This window comes from Anolis sagrei, chromosome 7 (assembly GCF_037176765.1).
Source record: "Anolis sagrei isolate rAnoSag1 chromosome 7, rAnoSag1.mat, whole genome shotgun sequence".
NCBI classification, from domain to species: Eukaryota; Metazoa; Chordata; class Lepidosauria; order Squamata; family Dactyloidae; genus Anolis; species Anolis sagrei.
The window spans coordinates 40,530,626-40,553,372 of record NC_090027.1 but is presented as its reverse complement, the minus strand read 5'-3'; the positions used below and the strand labels follow the sequence as shown (position 1 = coordinate 40,553,372).

The following is a 22,747-nucleotide window of genomic DNA, read 5'->3' as shown; positions in this document are numbered from 1 at the left end:
GAGATTTGCAGGATTTTTCAGACGCAGCGCTGATGGAATCATTCCAGGAGTTGGGTGTGACATCTGTAGACAGTCCACGTTTCGCAGGTGTACAGCAGGGTTGGGAGGATAATTGAGAGCAGAAACAGAGAGAAGATGTATTGTCGAAGGCTTTCATGGCCGGAATCACTGGGTTGTTGTAGGTTTTTTTGGGCTGTATGGCCATGGTCTAAAGGCATTCTCTCCTGATGTTTCGCATGCATCTATGGCAAGCATCCTCAGAGGTAATGACCTCACTACCTCTGAGGATGCTTGCCATAGATGCAGGCAAAACGTCAGGAGGGAATGCCTCTAGACCATGGCCATACAGCCCAAAAAAACCTACAACAACCCAGAGAGAGAAGAACCAAACAGATACATTCCAACTGTCATTTAGTAGACATTGGGGAAAGGAAACCCTAAGTCTATGGTTCTCAACCTGTGGATCCCCAGGTGTTTTGGCCTACAACTCCCAGAAAGCCAGTTTACCAGCTGTTATGATTTCTGGGAACGGAAGGCCAAAGCATCTGGAAACCCACAGGTTGAGAACCACTGGTCTATACTAAGCTAACTACTTACTTAGGCGATCCCTCGTTGTCCGAGTAGAATAATCCTCCAGGGTGGGTCCGTAGATGACTGTAGAGCCCTATTCTTGATCTGCATCGTCTTCCGCACTGAGGGTATTGCTTTCCAGGTGGAAGGCAGTTACAGTTGGCTTGATGCACCTTCCTCTTGGCACGTTTCTCTCTTTCACCCTCCATTCGTGCCTCTTCAAATTCTGCAACACTGCTGGTCACAGCTGACCTCCAGCTGGGGCGCTCAAGGCCCAGGGCTTCCCAGTTCTCAGTGTCAATGCCAGAGCTTTTAATGTTGGCTTTGAACCCATCTTTAAATATCTTTTCCTGTCTTCCAACATTCCGTTTTCCGTTCTTGAGTTCAGAGTAGAGCAACTGCTTTGGGAGACGGTGGTCAGGCATTCGGACAACGTGGCCGGTCCAGCGGAGTTGATGGTGGAGGACCATCACATCAATGCTGGTGGTGTTTGCATCTTCCAGCACGCTGTCTTTCCAAGAGATTTTCAGGATTTTCTGGAGGCAGCGCTGATGGAATCTTTCCAGGAGTTGCATGTGACGTCTATAGACAGTCCACGTTTCGCAGGCATGTAGCAGGGTTGGGAGGACAATAGCTTTATAAACAAGCATCTTGGTATCCCTATAGATGTCCCAGTCCTCAAACACTCTCTTCTTCATTCAGAAAAATGCTGCACTCACAAAGCTCAAGCAGTGTTGTATTTCGGTGTCGATGTTGACTGGTGGAGAGGTGGCTGCCAAGGGAGCGGAAATGGTCAACATTTTTTAATGTTACACCATTAAGCTGTATTTCTGACATTGGAGAGGGATTGGCTGGTGACTGCTGGACAGCACTTTGGTTTGCTCAATGTTTAATGAGAGACCGAGCTTCTCGTATGCTTCTGCAGAGTGGTTTGTAGGTCTTCTTCTGAATGCACACAGATGATGTTGTCATCAGCATAATGGAGTTCTATAACATGTTGTAACCTTGGTTTTGACTTTCAGTCTGCTGAGGTTAAATAGCTTGCCATCTCTCTGAAAGATGATTTCCACTCTGGTGGGAAGCTTCCCATCAACAAGATGAAGTATCATAAGCTAACTAAACTGTTCCTCATTGAGGACTTGAGACTTGGGCAGTGTGGTTTTGAACTCCAACAGAAAACATGAACATAAAATGCAAACAATAAAATACATAGCTAAACCAGCACCAATATATAACCCTTCAGCACAGCAAGTCAAACCGCCAGCTATAGAAGATTTTGCCAACCAGAAGGTTGGCAGTTCAAGACACGGGTTGAGGTGAGCTCCTGCCATCAGCCCTCGTTTTTGCTTACCTAGCCATTCGAAAACAGCAATATGAGTAGATAAAAAGGTACTGCTTTGGCAAGGAGGTAAAAGGCGCCCCTGAAGACATGCCAGCAATTTGATCAGAAAGGCATCCATGGATAATAGACCCTCAGCGTGGGAAAATGGAACCACAGCACCTCCCTGTGGCTGAGGCGAGCACAGCCTCCAGATGCTGGAGATGAAAGAAAGAGGACAGCCTTGCCTCTGTTCATGTACTGTCTGTCTTTGTTGTGAATTGTATAACAGCACTGAATGTTTGCCATATAGGTACTCTGTAATCCTCTCTGAGTCCTCTTAAGGAGATAGAACAGAATATAAAGTATATTATTATATTGTATTGTATTGTATTGTATTGTGTTGTATTGTATTGTATTATATTAGCTGTACCCACCACACATTGCTGTGGCCAACCTTCCCTCACTCTTTCTCTCCTTCTTTCTTTCTCTCCTTCTCTTCTTCCCTCCCTCTTTCCTTCCTTCCCTCTTTTTCTTTCCCTTCTACTTTCTTCCTTCTCTACCTGTTTCTTTTCTTGCTTCCTTTGGTTCCATCCTTCCTTGTCTCTTTCCCTCATTCCCTCCTTCCTTCCTTCCTTCCTTCCTTCCTTCCTTCCTTCCTTCCTTCCTTCCTCTTTCTCTCTTTTGTTCCTTCTCCTTTTCTTTCCCTTCTACTTTCTTCCTTCTCTACCGGTTTCTTTTCTCGCTTCCTTTGGTTCCATCCTTCTTTGTCTCTTTCCTCCCTCCCTTCCTTCCTTCCTTCCTTCCTTCCTTCCTTCCTTCCTTCCTTCCTTCCTTCCTTCCCTCTTTCTCTCTTTCGTTCCTTCTCTTTTTCTTTCCCTTCTTCTTTTTTCCTTCTCTACCTGTTTCTTTTCTCGCTTCCTTTGGTTCCTTCTCCTTCCTTCCTTCCTTCCTTCCTTCCTTCCTTCCCTCCCTCCCTCCCTCCCTCTTTCTCTCTTTTGTTCCTTCTCTTTTCCTTTCCCTTCTTCTTTTTTCCTTCTCTACCTGTTTCTTTTCTCGCTTCCTTTGGTTCCATCCTTCCTTGTCTCTTTCCTTCCTTCTCTCCCTCTTACTCTCTATCATTCCTTCTTTATTTCCTTCCCTCTTTCACTTTTTTATTCTCTCCTTCCTTCTCTACCTGTCTTTCTTTCCTTCTTTCTCTCCTTCTTTCCCTCTTTCTCTCCCTCCTTCTCTTCTTCCTTCCTTTCCCCTTTCTGTGTATGTGTTTTGTTTATGTATATGTGTGGATATATTTCTTTATATATTTATGTATATGTGTATATATGTGTGTTTGTGTACACATGTGGTTTTGCGCATGTGTTGTAATGTATTTTTTGTTTTTTGGCTTTTTAAGTCCCTTCCGCTGTGTTTTTCAGTGTTTTTATGAGTGATGGTCACTTGTTGGCCTGAGAGGTATCTTGTGTCCAAATTTGGTGTCAAGTCGTCCAGTAGTTTTTGAGTTATGTTAATCCCACAAACGAACATTACAAACGAACATTACATTTTTATTTATATAGATTCTGATAGAAGACTTGCACCAAACACAGATACAGAATTGACATACAGTAGCAATAGAATGTAAGTCAAAACTCATGGTTGAATGTTGAATGTTGACCGGGTCAGCCTTCTGCCGGAAGTGAGCCAACAATGTGATGTGGTAGCAAAAAAAAGCCAATGAGATTTTGGTCTGCATCTATAGGAGCATAGTGTCTAGATCTAGGGAAGTAATGCTACCCCTCTATTCCGCTTTGGTTAGACCACACCTGGAATATTGTGTCCAATTCTGGGCACCACAATTGAAGAGAGATATTGACTCTAAGCTGGAATGTGTCCAGAGGAGGGAGACTAATATGATCAAGGGTCTGGAGAACAAGCCCTATGAGGAGCGGGTTAAGGAGCTGGGCATGTTTAGCCTGAAGAAGAGAAGGCTGAGAGGAGATATGATAGCCATGTATAAATATGTGAGAGGAAGCCACAGGGAGGAGGAGGGAGCAAGCTTGTTTTCTGCTTCCTTGGAGACTAGGATGCGGAACAATGGCTTCAAACTACAAGAAAGGAGATTCCATCTCAACACGAGGAAGAACTTCCTGACTGTAAGAGCCGTTCAGCAGTGGAACTCTCTGCCCCGGAGTGTGGTGGAGGCTCCTTCTTTGGAAGCTTTTAAGCAGAGGCTGGATGGCCATTTGTCAGGGGTGATTTGAATGCAATATTCCTGCTTCTTGGCAGAATGGGGTTGGACTGGATGGCACATGAGGTCTCTTCCAACTCTTTGATTCTATGATTCTAAGTGATGGGTCTTCAACTGGGTCTTCAGTTCTGACCTGCTGTGGGATCTCTTCCTTTGGCAGGTCCTTTCTTTTGGGAAATCCTCTGGGTGATGGTCTCCAGTCAGATTCTGGTTGATTAGAATGAATGTAAAACCCAGAGGACCTCACTTTCCGAAGGGGCCATGGATTGTCGGAGAGGAGCCCATCCTGGAGGGAATCTGGACTCAAACCATGGAGGGCTTCAAAGGTCAACACCAACACTTTGTGCTTTGCCCAGAAACTAATAGGCATTCAGTGGAGTGACTTTAATATAAGTGTCATATGCTCACTTCTGAATGTTCCTGTAACCAATCTGGCCTTTTTCCGAACTAATTGGCATTTAAAGGTCAAAACCAACACTTTGTGCTTTGCCTAGAAACTGTTGCACCCTATCACGGAGGCACCTCTTCACCCAGTATCACACCAGAGGCCAATAGTCCAACAACAAAGTGTTTATTGAATAAATGATAATAAATGGAGGGGATGTTATATCCAAAAGTAGCTGTCAGGATATAAACAACAATATATAAAAGCAGTCAGGGTTCAATAAAAGTCCTTAAGGAATCCAAGGAAACCTCTCAGGAAGTAGAAATCCAAGAAGATAGAAATACTCCAAGGTAAAATGCAGAAACATGAATGCAGGATACTCAATCCAGGCAAAACTCTTCCAGGGTTCATAGGCAAAGGCAGGAACAATGTATTGTCGAAGGCTTTCATGGCTGGAATCACTAGGTTCTTGTGGCTTTTTTTCGGGCTATAGGGCCATGTTCTAGAGGCATTTCTCCTGACGTTTCGCCTGCATCTATGGCAAGCATCCTCAGAGGTAGTGAGGTCTGTTGGAATTAGGACAATGGGTTTATATATCTGTGGAATGGCTGGGGTGGGGCAAAGAGCTCTCTGCTGAAGCTAGGTGTGAATGTTTCAGCTGACCACCTTCATTAGCATTTGAACCAGCCTGGACACAGCGTATTATTTGAGAACACAGAAATGCTGGACCACTCCAACAACCACCATGTCAGACTACACAGAGAAGCCATTGAAATCCACAAGAAGCATGTGGACAATTTCAACAGAAAGGAGGAGACCATGAAAATGAACAAAATCTGGCTACCAGTATTAAAAAACTCTAAAATTACAACAGCAAAACAACAGAGAGGAAACAACCAGGCACATCTTAACACCTCTCAACAGAACATTTTCCCAGGCTCAGCCAGGCCTTCAAATGCGTCTGGTTCTTTCCAGGCTACAACAGAAACAAATAGGCAGCCAATGGAGTGACTTTCATATGGGTGTCATATGCTCAGTTCTGAATGTTCCTATAACCAATCTGGCCAGTTTCAGAACTAATTGGAGTTTACGAACTTGGTCCAGAGGTAGCCCAATGTACAGTGCAGCCCATTGCAGAATTCCAAATCAAATGAGTCAACAGTGGTCAGGATGTCACTTTGGATGTGTCCTTACCATAGCATACAGAACATTCCTCTGGAATGTTACCAGATCCAGCACAGGAAAGGGACCCTGTTTGCCCCCAGAGGAGACGTGTACAAGTAGTAGGGGACTCCCTCCTTAAAGGCTCAAGAGTGAATTTACGAAGGGAGCTCTCTGATGGGCTATCTTGGTGGGACTTTGAAGATAACCCATCAGAGAGCTCCCTTCATAAATTCACTCTTGAGCCTTTAAGGAGGGAGTCCCCTACTACTTGTACACGTCTCCTCTGGGGGCAAACAGGGTCCCTTTCCTGTGCTGGATCCGTAAGATGTCCAACAGATCTGAACGCTGACTTTGTTGCTCTTATTTTTGCTCCTCTTAATTTTTAACTTAATTCTATAGCTCTAAACTGGCCTCTTCCTCAGAGACATTCCCCCTTAATTCTTCAAGACCAATTCATTCCGCTGTGTCCAAGAACCACTCAAACTCCACAGAGTATTCTTGTTCTGCATTTTTCTGACTGGGTTTAAAAGAGAACATAATATGCCGGAAAACAACTGTGGTAGTCAGAAAGAGTATTGGTTTTGAGGTGTGGCAATCCTAGAAGAATGCTGAAAATCAAACTCAAACTAGGCCCAGGGGCAGATATGGCCCTCCAAGGTCATTTACCTGGCCCTTGCTCAGGGTCAATCTAAGTCTGAAACAACTTGAAAGCACACAACAACAACAATCCTATCTCATAGAATCATAGAATCAAAGAGTTGGAAGAGACCTCATGGGCCATCCAGTCCAACCCCATTCTGCCAAGAAGCAGGAATATTGCATTCAAATCACCCCTGACAAATGGCCATCCAGCCTCTGCTTAAAAGCTTCCAAAGAAGGAGCCTCCACCACACTCCGGGGCAGAGAGTTCCACTGCTGAACGGCTCTCACAGTCAGGAAGTTCTTCCTCATGTTCAGATGGAATCTCCTCTCTTGTAGTTTGAAGCCATTGTTCCTTGTCCTAGTCTCCAAGGAAGCAGAAAACAAGCTTGCTCCTTCCTCGCTGTGGTTTCCTCTCACATATTTATACATGGCTATCATATCTCCTCTCAGCCTTTTCTTCAGGCTAAACATGCCCAGCTCCCCAAGCCGCTCCTCATAGGGCTTGTTCTCCAGACCCTTGATCATTTTAGTCGCCCTCCTCTGGACACATTCCAGCTTGTCAATATCTCTCTTCAATTGTGGTGCCCAGAATTGGACACAATATTCCAGATGTGGTCTAACCAAAGCAGAATAGAGCATGGGGAGCATGACTTCCTTAGATCTAGACACTATGCTCCTATTGATGCAGGCCAAAATCCCATTGGCTTTTTTTGCCGCCACATCATATTGTTGGCTCATGTTTAACTTGTTGTCCACAAGGACTCCAAGATCTTTTTCACACGTACTGCTCTCGAGCCAGGCATTGTCCCCCATTCTGTATCTTTGCATTTCATTTTTTCTGCCAAAGTGGAGTATCTTGCATTTGTCACTGTTGAACTTCATTTTGTTAGTTTTGGCCCATCTCTCTAATCTGTCAAGATCGTTTTGAATTCTGCTCCTGTCCTCTGGACTATTGGCTATCCCTCCAAAGCAGACCCATACTTCCCATTGAAATACTAATAAGCTTATATTTGTTAACATTGTTCTTTGTTTTAAATATTGTATTGTTTATGAGATATGTGCAGTGTGCATAGGAATTCATTCATTTTTTTTTCAAATTATAATTCGGCCCTCCAACATTTTGAGGGATTGTGACCTGGCCCTCTGTTTAAAAAATTTGTGGACCCCTACTGAAAAGGTATCAACCATCTAAATCAGGGGGTCCTCAAACTAAGGCCCACGGGCCAGATGTGGCCCTCCAAGGCTCTTGACCCGGTCCCCGCCCTAACTTTAGACTGAGGATCGCCCTATGTCTAAAACGACTTGAAGGCACACAACAATAACAATCCTATTTAACTTGACTATCTCACCAGCCAAAAGCAGACCCACATTTCCTATTGAAATACTGGGAATATTGAAATACGCCTGAGGGAATGTGAACTGGCCCTCTGCCTAAAATGTTTGAGGACCCCTAACCTAAATCATCCTGTCAAGGTCAAAATCCTGTTGAGAGTTAATTTCTTTGTGAAAGGATTGTGAAAGGAACAGAGGCTTCCAAGATGGCAGGAGGAGAGCGAAGCTGAGCCAACGGTATCATTCCTGGAGTGTCACAAACTATTGAGAAATGCGGGGAATCACTTTCATAAGGAGATACTCTGGTAAGAAACAAACAAAATCCAAACACTTAGCTGGTTACACAAGTAGAAGCAGATGGGAGGCTCTTTGTCCATCCCGACAGCCACTGCCCGATGATGGAAGAAGAGGAGAAGATCACAGCTCCATCATGCCTAAGCCCAAAAGCAGATGGAAGGCCCACCTTCCAATCCAGTTGATGCTACCTTAGAGCAAGAGAACGGGAGACAAGCACAGCTCCATTGTGTCTCAGATACCGATGGAAGAAAATGGAAGGAAATCGTTCAAGTCCAATTGCCCTGTCCTCAGAGGCAGAGTCGTAAATAAATGGTTAATGATACGAACCTTCTAAAAGTTTGGCCAAACTCCTTGCCCAGTCCATCTCATTACCTCCATGCAGTGCATGACATTTCCAAGAAAGCGGTGCATGACATTTCCAAGAAAGCTGTCACATCTCTTCTGGACGTCAACTGTTCTTCACATGACTCGCTTTTACGGGCGAGGGTCAGCGTCTTCTGGAAGTGCCCTCAATCAGCAACATCCAGTTCAGGACAGTTCTTCCTCTTTCCAAACTGGAATCAATTCGGTCCGGCCATCACAAAGGGAGGGTGTTGTTTTCCAGTCATCAGGGTGCCGTGCCTCTATTAGCGTCGCTTAAAGCTCCCTTGTCTGTTACAATGGCCTCAATCACAGTACCTGAGAATGTGGTCCTTTCAACCGCCGGCAGCAAGACTTGACCTTCATTGAGCAAAGCGGATGTGCTTTCTCGGGGAGTTTTTGTCTCCCCACCACCACCACCACCACCACCTCCTCCTCCTCCAGATTAATTGATTTGTTCCTCTTCTCATCCCGTGATTTTGGCTTTCTGACTCAGACATACATCTCTGGCAAGATCACATGAGGGGCAGCTGGTTATTAATTCAGGTCGCGGAGAGATTTCCTCCAGCTTTTTTGACAGCATCTCCGTCACTTCTCCTGACCGCTGCATAACAAACCGCTCATCTTACCTCCTGCCATGCAGACCCCGAGGGCTTCAGGAGGACCTCATGTGGACATCGCTCCTCTGAAAACGGCCACCTTCTCCAGGATCGACACCTTTAGCGCCTCCCACAGAATGGCCTGGTAATGTCCTTTCCTACTTCTCTATTTGTGTTATGGAGAACCAGCGTGATCTTGTGGTTGGAGCATTTAGTCCAGGAGTCTGGGGTTATCCTGACCACAATATCTCAGTCTCTGAGGGTGCCAATAGCAAACCCAAGCCTTTGCCCAGAAAATCCCATGATACATTTGCTTTGGGAGTCAGAAATGGCTTGAGGGACATAGCAACAAGAAATATGCATGAGTAATTAATTATATTTACATCCAATCTTTCTTCTGAGCAACCACAGAGTAGTATGGATATTTATCTTGCTCTTTTGGAGAATCACAAAGGCTGAGGGCTGGAAACTGATCCAAGGTTTGCTGCAATCCTGACGCTTACTTACTTACTTAGGCGATCACTCATTGGCCGAGTAGGATTGTTTTCCAGGATTCTTGTGGGTCCGTAGGTGACCGTGGAGCCCTATTCTTGACCTGCATCGTCTCCCGCAGTGAGGGCATTGGTTTCCAGGTAGAATGCGGTCTCGGTCGGAGTTGGCTTGATGCACCTTCCTCTTGGCATGTTTCTCTTTCACCCTCCATTCCTGCCTCTTCAAATTCTGCAGCACTGCTGGTCACAGCTGACCTCCAGCTGGAACGCTCAAGGGCCAGGGCTTCCCAGTTCTCGGCATTGGTTTCCAGGTAGAAGGTGGTCTCAGTCGGGGTTGGCTTGATGCACCTTCCTCTTGGCACGTTTCTCTCTTTCACCCTCCATTCCTACCTCTTCAAATTCTGCAGCACTGCTGGTCACAGCTGACCTCCAGCTGGAGCGCTCAAGGACCAGGGCTTCCCAGTTCTCAGCATTGGTTTCTAGGTAGAAGGCGGTCTCAGTCGGGGTTGGCTTGATGCACCTTCCTCTTGGCACGTTTCTCTCTTTCACCCTCCATTTGTGTCTCTTCAAATTCTGCAGCACTGCTGGTCACAGCTGACCTCCAGCTGGAGCGCTCAAGGGCCAGGGCTTCCCAGTTCTCAGTGTCTATGACAGAGTTTTAAAGGCTGGCTTTGAGCCCATCTTTAAATCTCTTTTCCTGCCCACCAACATTCTGTTTTCCATTCTTGAGTTCAGAGTAGAGCAACTGCTTTGGGAGATGGTGGTCGGGCTTCCGGACAACCTGGCCAGTCCAGCAGAGTTGATGGCGGAGGACCATTGCTTCAATGCTGGTGGTCTTTGCTTCTTCCAACACACTGACGTTTGTCCGCCTGTCTTCCCAAGAGATTTGCAGGATTTTCCGGAGGCAGTGCTGATGGAATCGTTCCAGGAGTTGCATGTAACGTCTGTAGGCAGTCCACGTTACACAGGCATATCACAGGGTTGGTAGGACAATAGCTTATAGACAAGCACCTTGGTGTCCCTACAGATGTCCCGGTCCTCAAACACTCTCTGCTTCATTCGTAAAAATGCTGCACTCGCAGAGCTCAGGCGGTGTTGTATTTCAGTGTCGATGTTGACTTTGGTGGAGAGGTGGCTGCCAAGGGAGTGGAAATGATCAACATTTTCTAATATTACACCATTAAGCTGTATCTCTGGCATTGGAACCATGATGTCAATAATGAAAATCAAGATTGGAGAGGGAATATGTCCAGATTGGTGTGTTGATAGTATTGGTACCCTATACCTGTGTCACCATAGTTGGAAAACAATGAGAGAATGAGCTAAGAGTTAAATTCCAGCATCAAGTAATTGGGAGGAGACCCCATCCAAAATGAGAAGGTAGGAAGGTAGGTTTTGTTTATAAGGTCAGTAGCAATTCTGCGAAGCAAGATGCACACACTTTGCAACTTTATTTATTTGCCACATATAATATATATACATACAATATGTTATATTATTAGCATAGTACAATATCAGTATTATATATTACTATATTGTACTGTACCATTATATTGTAATATTATTAGTAATATTACATGTAATATAAAAATATAATTATAATATCATATTATTATTAGTAGTAGTAATAGTAGTATATAATAGTAGCCCCCAGTGGCGCAGTGGGTTAAACCGCTGAGCTGCTGAGCTTGTTGACCAAAAGGTCACAGGTTCGAATCCGGGGAGCGGCGTGAGCTTCCGCTGTCAGCCCCAGCTTCTGCCAACCTAGCAGTTCAAAAATATGCAAATGTGAGTAGATCAATAGGTACTGCTCCGGCGGGAAGGTAACAGCATTCCATGCATTCATGCCAGCCACATGACCTCAGAGGTGTCTATGGACAACGCCGGCTCTTCGGCTTAGAAATGGAGATGAGCACCAACCCCCAGAGTCGGACACGGCTGGACTTCATGTCAGGGGAAAACCTTTACCTTTAGCTTTAGTAGTATATTATATTGTATTACATTATAATATTATGAATATATTATATTATATTATATTATATTATATTATATTATATTATTAGCATAGCACAGGAGACAAGGTGGAATTGTCCTCTGGCCCCTCTCTCTTCACTCTTCAATCTTGGTTCAAATCTTGCCATAAACAGTGATTTTTGGTCACTGTTTATGGCAAACACATTGGCTTGGTGCAACTTCCAGCAGGTTGAGTGTGCTACAGCTCTTAAACCCTGTAGGATGGAACCATGGCAGCTACAGTGGAATAATAGCACTTTATTTTTGTAATGTGGATGGGTCCTCAGATAAAGGTTGCATATACCCATTGCTCACAGGGATATATTTGCCTGGAGCAGTTCTTGTCACGCATTGTGCATGCATGTATGTGTGAACTTGCTTGCATCTTCAGCCACCTAACATTATAATGAGGTTGTGTGCATCACTGCACCTAACACTGAGAGTGTCCATTTATGCCCATCTCCTCAGTGCAAGACCTCAACCACTGTAATCATCTTTAAACAAGGAATTTGATGGGATGGCACAGCAAGTAATATGCAGATTGACCTCATAGGTTGGAAATTTGGTGCAGCAAAAATGTCCTGTGTCTATATATCCCACAGGATGACCTATCCTTGGGATGGCTGTTCTGAGATGGGATTGTAGCACCTGAACTCTAGGCTCCTCTTGAATGAAATGGGAAAGGTTTGAGTGAATGAAATGGGAGGAATTGGGGAAACAACTGGCTGCATTGCCGCCACCAGACAAGACCAACAACACCATCCGTTGAGTTTCCATGGATTTCAACAGGGGATGATAGATTGAGACATGGCCAGATCCTGCTAGTCTCCATCATCTACTTAATAGCCAAGAGCCTGAAGGTGAATCAGGGTGGATTTCCAAGGAAAGATATAGCACTGTGCCAGAATTGTTGCACTATGCTACATCTCTCCTCGGCCAACCACCTGAATTCACCATTTCTCCTATTTATTTATTTTATTTAAACGTTTTATATACCGGCTTTCTCACCTCTCTTGAGTGACTCAGACCAGTTTCCAACCATAATATCACATACAATCAATAAAACATCATAATACATATTACAGCAAAACATTAAAACTGCAATTACAATCAATAACTACAATGGTCAGTCGTCACACTAAAATCGTTGCTCATCATCCTCCTTCCATATCTCAGGGTGTTGACTCACTCATCGAATGCCTGTCTCCATAGCCTAGTCTTCACCTGTTTCCTAAACGTCAGGATAGAAGGGGCGGTTCTGATCTCCAGTGGGAGAGAGTTCCAGAGCCGAGGGGCTACCACCAAGAAGGCCCTGTCCCTCGTCCCCACCAGACACGCCTGCAAGGTCGGTGGGACGGAGAGCAGGGCCTCTCCAGATGATCTTAATAATCTTGATTATCCTACTAGCTGTTAGCCCAGCTCCTGACAATCTAGCAGTTCGAAAACACGCAAATGTGAGTAGATCAATAGGTACAGCGTAAGCGAGAAAGCCATAAGGTACTCCAAACAGTCATGCCAGTCACACGACCAGGAGGTGACAACGCAGGCTCCTCAACTTGTAAATGGAGAAGCAGCACCCCAGAGCCAGAGATCAGCATTGCCTCCAAAGCCAGAAATGAAAGGAGAAGCCTTTGCCTTTGTTTGTGTTTGTGTGTCTCATTGTATTGTAACAAGGCATTGAATGTTTGCCGGTATCTGTTTACACTGTAATCTGCTCTGAGTCCCCAGGAGGAGAAGGTAGAATATAAAGTGTTGTTATATTGCTGTTGTTGTTGTTGTTGTTGTTGTTGTTGTTGTTGTTGTTGTTATAAGTTCCTTTTTCTTTCCAGCAAATCTTTCAGTGACGCAGAGAATAAGAAGCTGTTTGGGTCATGCAGCCAGAAGCACGGGCACAATTATAAAGGTGAGAAAGCAGACAAGACCATGTTGGGGTGCCGCTTTCTTTCAACACCGCCCTAATAGAACAAGGAATTCCAAATTTAGGCACCTTGATCATATACCCTGTATATTTATATTCTGAACTAGCTGCCCCCTGCCATGCGTTGTTGTGGCACACATGCGGGTTCTGTGTGGGAGGTTTGGTAGGGTTCAGAATGCTCTGTGATTGTAGGTGAACTATAAATCCCAGCAACTACAACTCCCAAATGTCAAGATTCTATTTCCCCCAAACTCCACCAGTGTTCACATTTGGGCATATTGAGTATTCGTGCAGAGTTTGGTCCAGATCCATCATTGTTTGTGTCCACAGTGATCTATGGATGTAGGTGAACTACAATTCCAAAACCAAAGGACACTGCCCACCAAACCCTTCCAGTATTTTCTGTTGGTCATGGGAGAACTGTGTGCCAAGTTTGGTTCAATTCCAACGTTGGTGGGGTTCAGAATGCTATTTGATTGTAGATGAACTATAAATCCCAGCAACTACAACTCCCAAATGACAAAATCCATTTTTTTTTTTAGTGAAGGACATACATTGGGTTGTTAAGTGTCTTGTGTCCAAATTTGGTGTGAATTCGTCCAGTGGTTTTTGAGTTCTGTTAATCCCACAAACGAACATTACATTTTTATTTATATACTAGCCGTCCCCTGCCACGCATTGCTGTGGCCCACATGGGGATTCTGTGTGGGAGGTTTGGCCCAATTCTATTGTTGGTGGGATTCAGAATGCTCTGTGATTGTAGGTGAACTATAAATCCCAGCAACTACGACTCCCAAATGTCAAGATTCTATTTTCCCCAAACTCCACCAGTGTTCACATATTGGCATATTGAGTATTCGTGTAGAGTTTGGTCCAGATCCATCATTGTTTGAGTCCACAGTGATCTATGGATATAGGTGAACTACAACTCCAAAACCAAAGGACACTGCCCACCAAACTCTTCCAGTATTTTCTGTTGGTAATAGGTCCCACTAGTCCTGAAATATTGATTCTAACTCTTACCCTCCCACTGTCCTAATTACTCCTCCGTCATCCCACTTTTTCATCATATGCAAAACATCCCAGTTTCTCATCCCTCTTTCCCTTTACATCGGCAGCTTTCTTCAGTTGCTGCAAACTGAGTTCAAAATGCAAATATTGCTTGCAATCGATCAATACCTTAAGGGAGAAAGAGAAAAGAGGGGAGAGACTCTTATCCTTCTTCCTTATTAGCAGCCCTTCCTAGCTTACGTGTTCTTCCTTAATAATGATTTGCCATCTTGACCACATTCTTGTGTTTCTCGGCCACACATGTCCCAGTCTTCATCTGTGAAACATTGGGCGTATCTGGTAATAACATGACTTTTTCTTCCTCTCTCTAGTTGTGGTGACAGTCATTGGAGAAGTAAGTAGCATGGGGAACCTTTGGAGGGAGCCAACGAGGGAAGGCAAAGGACACTTGGGCTGATCCAGGCTCCAGTTTATGGGATTGTTCTGTTTTGGAACCGGGCATAATTCCAAACCTTTTCAAGACTTAGTTTGGTGCCAAACACTGGCACACATTCCTCGTAAAGATAAGTTTACTGGGTTGTTGTAGGTTTTTTCAGGCTATATGGCCATGTTCTAGAGGCATTCTCTCTTGATGTTTCGCCTGCATCTGTGGCAAACATCCTCAGAGGTTGTGCTTGCCATAGATACAGGTGAAATGTCAGGAGAGAATGCCTCTAGAACAGAGTTTCTCAACCTGGGGGTTGGGACCCGGGGGGGGGGGGTCACCAAAGGCCATCAGAAAACACAGCATTTTCTGTTAGTCATGGGGGTTATCTGTGGGAAGTTTGGCCCAGTTTTATCGTTGGTGGGGTTCAGAATGCTCTTTGCTTGAACTATAAATCCCAGCAACTACAACTCCCAAATGTCAAGGTCTACTTTCCCGCAAACTCCACCAGAGGCATATATTTGAACATATTGAGTATTCATGCCAAGTTTGGTCCAGATCCATCATTGTTTGAGTCCACAGTGCTCTCTGGATATAGGTGAACTACAACTCCCAAAACTCAAGGTCCATGCTCACCAAACCCTTCCAGAATTTTCTGTTGGCCATGGCAGTTCTGTGTGCAATTGGTTCAATTCCATCGTTGGTGGAGTTCAGAATGCTCTTTGACTGTAGGTGAACTATGAATCTCAGCAACTACAACTCCCAAATGACATAATCAATCCCCCCCTCCCAAACCCACCAGTATTTAAATTTGGATGTATCGGGCGTTTGTGCCAAATTTGGTCCAGTGAATAAAACTACATCCTTCATCTCAAATATTACAATTCATAACAGTAGCAAAATTACAGTTATGAAGTTGCAATGAAAATGATGTTATGGTTGGGGGTCACGGCATTAGGAAGGTTGAGAAATACTGCTCTAGAACATGGCCATATAGCCTGAAAAAACCTACAACAACCCAGTGATTCCAGCCACGAAAGCCTTCAACAAGATAAGTTTACTTGGGAGCAAATAATATGCAAAATAGAAGCATTGCAGCCCATTCCAATTCCATTGCATTTCCACCAAGTGAGACCCAGAAGCAAACAAAATTCAAGTACATGAATTGCCAGAAATCCCAAGTCGAATTGGTGGTCTTTCCAACTTGTTTGTCTCTAGGTTGCTGAGATGCCTCCTCGTTCTTGTTTTCTAGATTGATCCCCTGTCTGGGATGGTAATCGACCTCACGGATTTGAAAGCTTACCTGCAGGTAATGATGCGAGACCTTTGGGGCTCATAAGTGGGAATCCTATGGTATGCAAATAGAAAAGGCACATTGGGTGTGACAGTTGAAGCTCTCTATCTTCTACTGACATTCAAAGTCATAATGCAGGTACAGTAGAGTCTCGCTAATCCGACATAAATGAGCCGACAGAATGTTGGATAAGCGAAAACGTTGGATAATACAGAGTCTCCTACTGTTACCCTTCCAATGTGGCGCTAGACACCTGGAATACTAACAACAGGGACTCAAAGAGTTAAGGCAAGGCAAAGCCCTAGGGCTAGAGGACCCAGCAGGAAATGCCCGGATATGGAACAGGAATGCAGAAATCACAGAGGGAAGGAGGGAAGACACTTCCGTTTCCGGTCCTGGCTCTTTTCTCCCTTTCTTCCTTCCTCCTTCTCCTTGTCTTGCCTTTTTCACTGATTGGGAATGGAGAGAGAGTTTGAGAATTCTCCTTTAATTGAAGAGAAAATGCTGGACGAAAAGCAGAGCATTGGATCAGAGCATCAGATAAGATGGAATGTCAGATCAGAGAAGGTTGGATAAGCAACCTTCAAGTACAGAACATGCACAATCAAGTGATAGTTAAGGATTTGTGTTTTCCATGGGATAGACATATATTAGTCCAAATGCTTTCAATTGGGAAACACTGGAAATTACTACGATTCAAATACAGTGTTCCCTCACTTATTACGCATGTTAAATTCTAGGACCACCCGTAAAAAGTGAAAATCCGCAAAGTAGGGACACTATATTTATTTTGATATTTATACATTATTTTAGTAGTTATACACTATTTTAGATCTTTATAAACCCTCCCCACACTTATACACTACATAACCCTACTTGAACGTGTTGTTCACATAATCCTCTGCTCCAGCTTTATCCGCAGAGGCAGCCTCTCCATACAAATGCTCTTAAGTCCATACTGAAAATCAGCAAAACAGCGAGTCTATGAAAAACGAACCACGAAGTAGCGAGGGACCATTGTACTTCTATTTGGCATCCATAGCCTTTTTAGTGACCATTACCAAGGTCAGATAAGCAGGACTCTACTGTAGTATGGAGCCACTATGACTTCAGTTTTATACTTATTTATGTAGTGCTTTTGGAACAAAATAAATAAATGACTTCTAGCCATTTCCTTCATGATAAAGAGTGCTGGATGAACAATATGGATGCACCATGTTGTGCTTGAGGCTCTGAAACCTTGACCAAAAGCTGAAAGGCTACGTAGAGTAAGGAATGAGCATAGATGTGCATGCCTTAGTGACGTCCCCAGCCTATAATATTGGGGAAACCTCATCCAGTCCTGGGGCCATATTTCCCAATCCTTTGTTACACCAACTCCACTGGCTACTGATCAGCTTCTGAGCACAATTCAAAGTGCTGGTTTTAACCCTGAAAGCCCTAAACAGTTCTGGCCCAGACTACCTGTCCGAATGTATCACCTGCCACAAACCATCATTAAGATCTTCAGGAGAGGCCCTGCTCTCGATCCCACCACTATCACAAACACGGTTGATGGGGACAAGAGACAGGGCCTTCTCAGCAATGGCCCCCCACCTATGGAATGCCCTCCCTAGAGATATCAGATTGGCCACCTCCCTCTTGTCTTTTAGAAGGAAAATCAAGACATTAAAGCAGAATCCAATAAAACCATTTGTCATTGAGTGGCATTGTCTAAGCCATATCTTCTTTTGCTCGTTTACTTGGACACGCTCCACTTAATATGTCCTTTTTGCTTTTACCTAGGAGGCAGTCACAAAGCCTCTGGACAAAAAAGACTTGGATCAAGATGTCCCCTATTTTGCAAACATTGTCAGGTAAGACCGTGGGATTCTTACATGAGGGAAATGGCTAAGCAAGAGAGATGCAGGGAAGCCTCAGACCCTCTCTCTCAATGTCTCTCTTTCTGTGTCGCACCTCCAGTACAACCGAAAACCTCGCAGTGTTCATCTGGGAAAATCTCCAGAAGCATTTGCCTGCGGAGAGTCTCCATAAAATAAAACTCTACGAATCAGATGAGGTCAGCGTCACTTACAGAGGAGGTGCACCAGATCCATTGGCTTTCCCGGCAAACGACCGACATGAGCTTTCCAAGCAACCTGTCACTGTCTACCTCAATGGCAAGCTCTCACTTTGAGCATCTTTTTGGAATGTCTGTGGACCGGGGATGGGAGGGAATCACCACTGAATTGGGGACAGAAAAGGGGGCCCAGTGATGTGATCCTGCTTGAACAGGTGAGAATTGATATTATGGGCTGCTCTAACTGTTCCAACTGTAAATAACTCTACTTGATCAAGAGCAAGAATGGCCTCTTGGAAACCTGAAATACTGTTCATGAAATACAATGTTTTTGTTTGTTTTGGCTTTTTTGTGTAATGCGCAAGTGGTCTGAGAGATGGAAGAGACACACCAAGAACCATTCATGTTTCTAAGCTTTGCATTTCGGTTTCTCAAAACTTGGGAAATTACAGAAATGATGGTTGACCATAACCAGTGAGGGAATGAGGTAGGATGCTTCCCAACCCAAATACGTACGTGGTGTGGACTCAGTGCCTGCTCAACCTACATAATAAACCAGAATCTCAAGACAAATACAGTTGCTGTCCTCTTTCTTAGCACCTAATGGGAAATCTCCTTTCCTCCCATTAACTCCTAGAATCCTAGAGTTGGAAGAGACCTCGTGGGCCATCTAGTCCAACCCCATTCTGCCAAGAAGCAGGACAATCACATTCAAATAATCCCTGCAGATGGCCATCCAGCCTCTGCTTAAAAGCCTCCAAAGAAGGAGCCTCCACCATACTCTGGGGCAGAGAGTTACACTGCTGAACAGCTCTCACAGTTTGGAAGTTCTTTCTAATGTTCAAATGGAATCTCCTTTCCTGTAGTTTGAAGCAACTGTTCCACATCCTAGTCTCCCGGGCAGCAGAAAACTAGCCTATTCCCTCCTCCCTATGATTTCCCCTCACATATTTATACATGGCCCTCATCAGGTCTCCTCTCAGCCTTCTCTTCTGCAGATTAAACATGCCCAGCTCTTTAAGCCGCTCCTCATAGTGCTTGTTCTCCATGAAAGGGTCTTTGAGTGAAATTTGCAAATGCTAAGCAAAGGGCTTTGAATGAAATTAACAGCAAAAGAGAAATATACCCTTTCTCTGTAGAAAAGGAGCAACACGGAAGAAAATGTTTTTAAGAAACAAGATGATTATGTGGAAAAGTGAATAGTGGTGGTTAAAGAGCATGTTCTAACTATTATTTCTGCAATTGATTTATTAAAATATTCCCATCCAAACCCAAGTAATGAAGGTGGAGGCATTACTTTTCATTCAACCCTCGTAGTTTTGGCCCATCATCTCTCTAATCTGTGAAGATCGTTTACAATTCTTCTCCTGTCTTCTGGATTATTGGCTCTCCCTCCCAATTTGGTCCCATCTGCAAGCATCCCGAGCTCTGAAGATTATTACCTGGGAAGGAATCCCACTGGAGCATTGCAGCGCACCCAAATACCTGGGAGTCACTCTGGACCGTGCTCTGACCTACAAGAAGCATTGCCTGAACATTAAGCAAAAAGTGGGTGCTAGAAACAGTATCATATGCAAGCTGACTGGCACAACCTGGGATCACAACCAGGCACAGTGAAGACATCTGCCCTTGCGCTGTGCTACTCTGCTGCTGAGTACGCATGCCCAGTGTGGAACACATCTCACCACACTAAAACAGTGGATGTGGCTCTTAATGAGGCATGCCGCATTATCATGGGGTGTCTGCGCCCTACACCACTGGAGAAATTACACTGCTTAGCCAGCATTGCACCATCTGACATTCGCTGGGAAGTAGCAGCCAATAGCGAAAGGACCAAGCCAATGACATCTCCAGCCCACCCCTTGTTTGGGTATCAGCCAACACGTCAATGACTTAAATCAAGAAATAGTTTTCTAAGATCTACAGAGACACTCGCTAGAACACCTCAGCAAGCAAGAGTCCAAAAGTGGCAGGCTCAAACCCAGAACCTCAATCCATGGCTGATACCCAATGAGAGACTCCCCCCTGGGCACACAGAGGACTGGGCGACTTGGAAGGCGCTAAACAGACTGCGCTCTGGCACCACGAGATGCAGAGCCAACCTTCAGAAATGGGGCCACAAAGTGGAATCATTGACATGCGAGTGTGGAGAGGAGCAAACCACTGACCACCTGCTGCAATGCAACCTGAGCCCTGCCACATGCACAATGGAGGACCTTCTTGAGGCAACACCAGAGGCACTCCAAGGGGCCAGATTCTGGTCAAAGGACATTTAATAGAATACCAAGTTTGCAAACTTTGTGGGGGGTTTTATCTGTTTGTTTGTTTTGCTCTGTTAGAAATGTAATACAATGGTCTGGTTGCCCATGACACAATAAATAGAAAATCTGCAAACTTGAAGATTACGCCCTCAAATCCTTCATTTCAGTCGTTGGAACAGAACTGAGCCCAGGATGGTAAAAGTATGAAAGAAGAATGAAACTGCTAATGAAGATAAGAACATATTTTATTTTGGGTCAGTCATGTCTCCCATCTCTAATGCAAACAAATTTAAAACATGCCTGCTTGTATTGCAAGGATTTATTTTTGAAAAAATATATAGCCCAAACGCCAAGGGCTTCAACTTCATCTCACTAATAACATGACAAAAGAGGTAGTTAGTATGAAAATATATTGCCCAATCAAGGCCCATTTAAAGTTTAGCATCCTTGAGTGCCTCCTATAAATATAATTCTATGTGCAACATCTTTCGTTAGCAATGCCTGTCATAGACATGGATATAGTTTTGCCTAGCGATATTCCTATCGATTAAGATAACTTTCAGGACAGCATTAGCCCTATGGGGAGATTAAGTGGCTTGCCCAAGATCACAGAAGGAGAAATTTCAGTCACACAATCTGAAACAGATTGGTTTTCCCCCCTGTCTTTGGTAAGTGGACACCAGCTAACAGGATAGTTGTTAACGCGAGACAAAGATGCCGTGAAATCCATAAGGAATCTGCACTGGGACTTCCGCTCGTCCCAATTCGGTGAAATTCTTCGCATCCAGAACGAGCAGGAAACTGCCTTGATTCTGAAATGAGGACAAAGTCAAAATCAAACCAAAACACAAACACAGGCAGCATTACTTTCCCAAGTGCACTTTGGGGAGGGTTATTAAATTAAGGAAGATTAAATAAGCAAATATATAAAGCAGCTGGTGTATATAATCCCCAGGTGGCACAGCGGGTTAAACTACTGAGCTGCTGAAGTTGCTGACCGAAAGGTTGGCAGTTCAGATCCAGGGAGCAGGGTGAGCTTCTGCTGTTAGTCCCAGCTTCTGCCAACCTAGCAGTTGGAAAACATGGAAGTGTGAGTAGATCAATAGGTACCGCTCCAGCGGGAAGGTACTCCAGCATGCAGTCATGCTGGCCACATGACCTTGGAGGTGTCTACGGACAACGCCAGCTCTTCGACTTAGAAATGGAGATGAGCACCAACCCCCAGAGTCGGACAGGACCATTACCTTTACTTTACTAGCTGTTGTATAAAGGTAAAAGTTTTCCCTTGACATTAAGTCTAGTTTTGTCCAACTCTGGGGTTGGTGCTCATCTCCATTTCTAAGTCAAAGAGCTTCTGTCCTAGCTTCTGGCAACCTAGCAGTTCGAAAACATGCAAGTGTGAGTAGATCAATAGGTACCGCTTCTGTGGAAAAGTAATGACGCTCCATCTAGTCATGCTGGCCACATGACGTTGGAAGTGTCTATGGACAACGCCAGCTCTTCGACTTTGAAATTGAGATGAGCACCAACCCCCAGAGTCAGACATGACTGGACTTAATGTCAGGGGCAAACCATTGCCTTTACCTTTACTAGCTGCTGTATAAAGTAAAGGTAAAAGTTTTCCCTTGACATTAAGTCTAGTTTTGTCCAACTCTGGGATTGGGGCTCATTTCAGTTTCTAGGCTGAAGACCCAGCGTTGTCCATAAACAGTTATCCAAAGGTTGCATTTCCCATCTGTATTCGCTAGAGGGCATGAAACAACTTTGGTTTAAGCATCCTTGGAATAGATTTCCCCCAAAATTGGCCTTTTAAGATTACTGGAAAGAGGCATCCATGGATTCTCCTAATCCAGCTCTTTGCTGGTTTTGTCACCTCCAAATCTACTCTCTCCCTACTCACCTGGCAAAGAGTATTGGTAGGGATTTCTTGGATCTACACCAAAACTTTTCCAAAGTTGTTTTTTTTTCTTCAAAAACCGGGGCAAAGTTTGCTATCGTTTGAAGGGCAAATATCTCTGGGATTTATTTTTAAAAATCATCAGGTAATAGCAAGTATGGGTAAACTTGGGCCCTCCAGGTGTTTTGGGCGCCAACTCCCACCTTTCCTAACAGCCTCAGGCCCTTTCCTTTTCCCCCCTCAGCCGCTTAAGTGTTCCCAGTGCTGATTGGCACACCGGGTGCAGTGCCAAAGACCTTGGCCTGCACTTAAACACAATTGGTGCTGACAAAATCACCACCTGTCAGCTGCAAAAGGCCACCCTACTGGGATCTGCATGCATTATTTGCCGATGCATCACATAGTCCTAGACTTGGGAAGTGTCCAACATATGATCCAATACAACAACCAACAGAGTGACCTTGTTTGCTATGTGCTAATCTTGT

General features: G+C 44.5%; 2 protein-coding genes across 3 annotated transcripts in view; one reads left to right on the top strand and one right to left on the bottom strand.

Moving 5' to 3' along the window:
• Positions 1-8,774: 8,774 nt before the first annotated feature.
• On the top strand, positions 8,775-19,255 carry LOC132782463 (6-pyruvoyl tetrahydrobiopterin synthase-like). Its single transcript, XM_060787284.2, has 6 exons — positions 8,775-9,039; positions 13,228-13,301; positions 14,699-14,721; positions 16,004-16,060; positions 17,831-17,901; positions 18,008-19,255. Exons 1-6 carry the CDS (start codon positions 8,933-8,935, stop codon positions 18,219-18,221), a joined length of 546 nt encoding a protein of 181 aa, XP_060643267.2. The 5' UTR covers positions 8,775-8,932; the 3' UTR covers positions 18,222-19,255.
• A 1,337-nt stretch (positions 19,256-20,592) lies between these two features.
• BCO2 (beta-carotene oxygenase 2) overlaps positions 20,593-22,747 on the bottom strand; it is an 82,557-nt gene continuing 80,402 nt past the window's right edge. For both annotated transcript variants that reach the window (XM_067470802.1, XM_060787031.2), the window contains one exon: positions 20,593-21,177. In XM_067470802.1, coding sequence (XP_067326903.1) covers positions 21,064-21,177 — 114 coding nt within the window. In that variant the 3' untranslated portion in view covers positions 20,593-21,063. The remainder of the gene's footprint in view (positions 21,178-22,747) is intronic.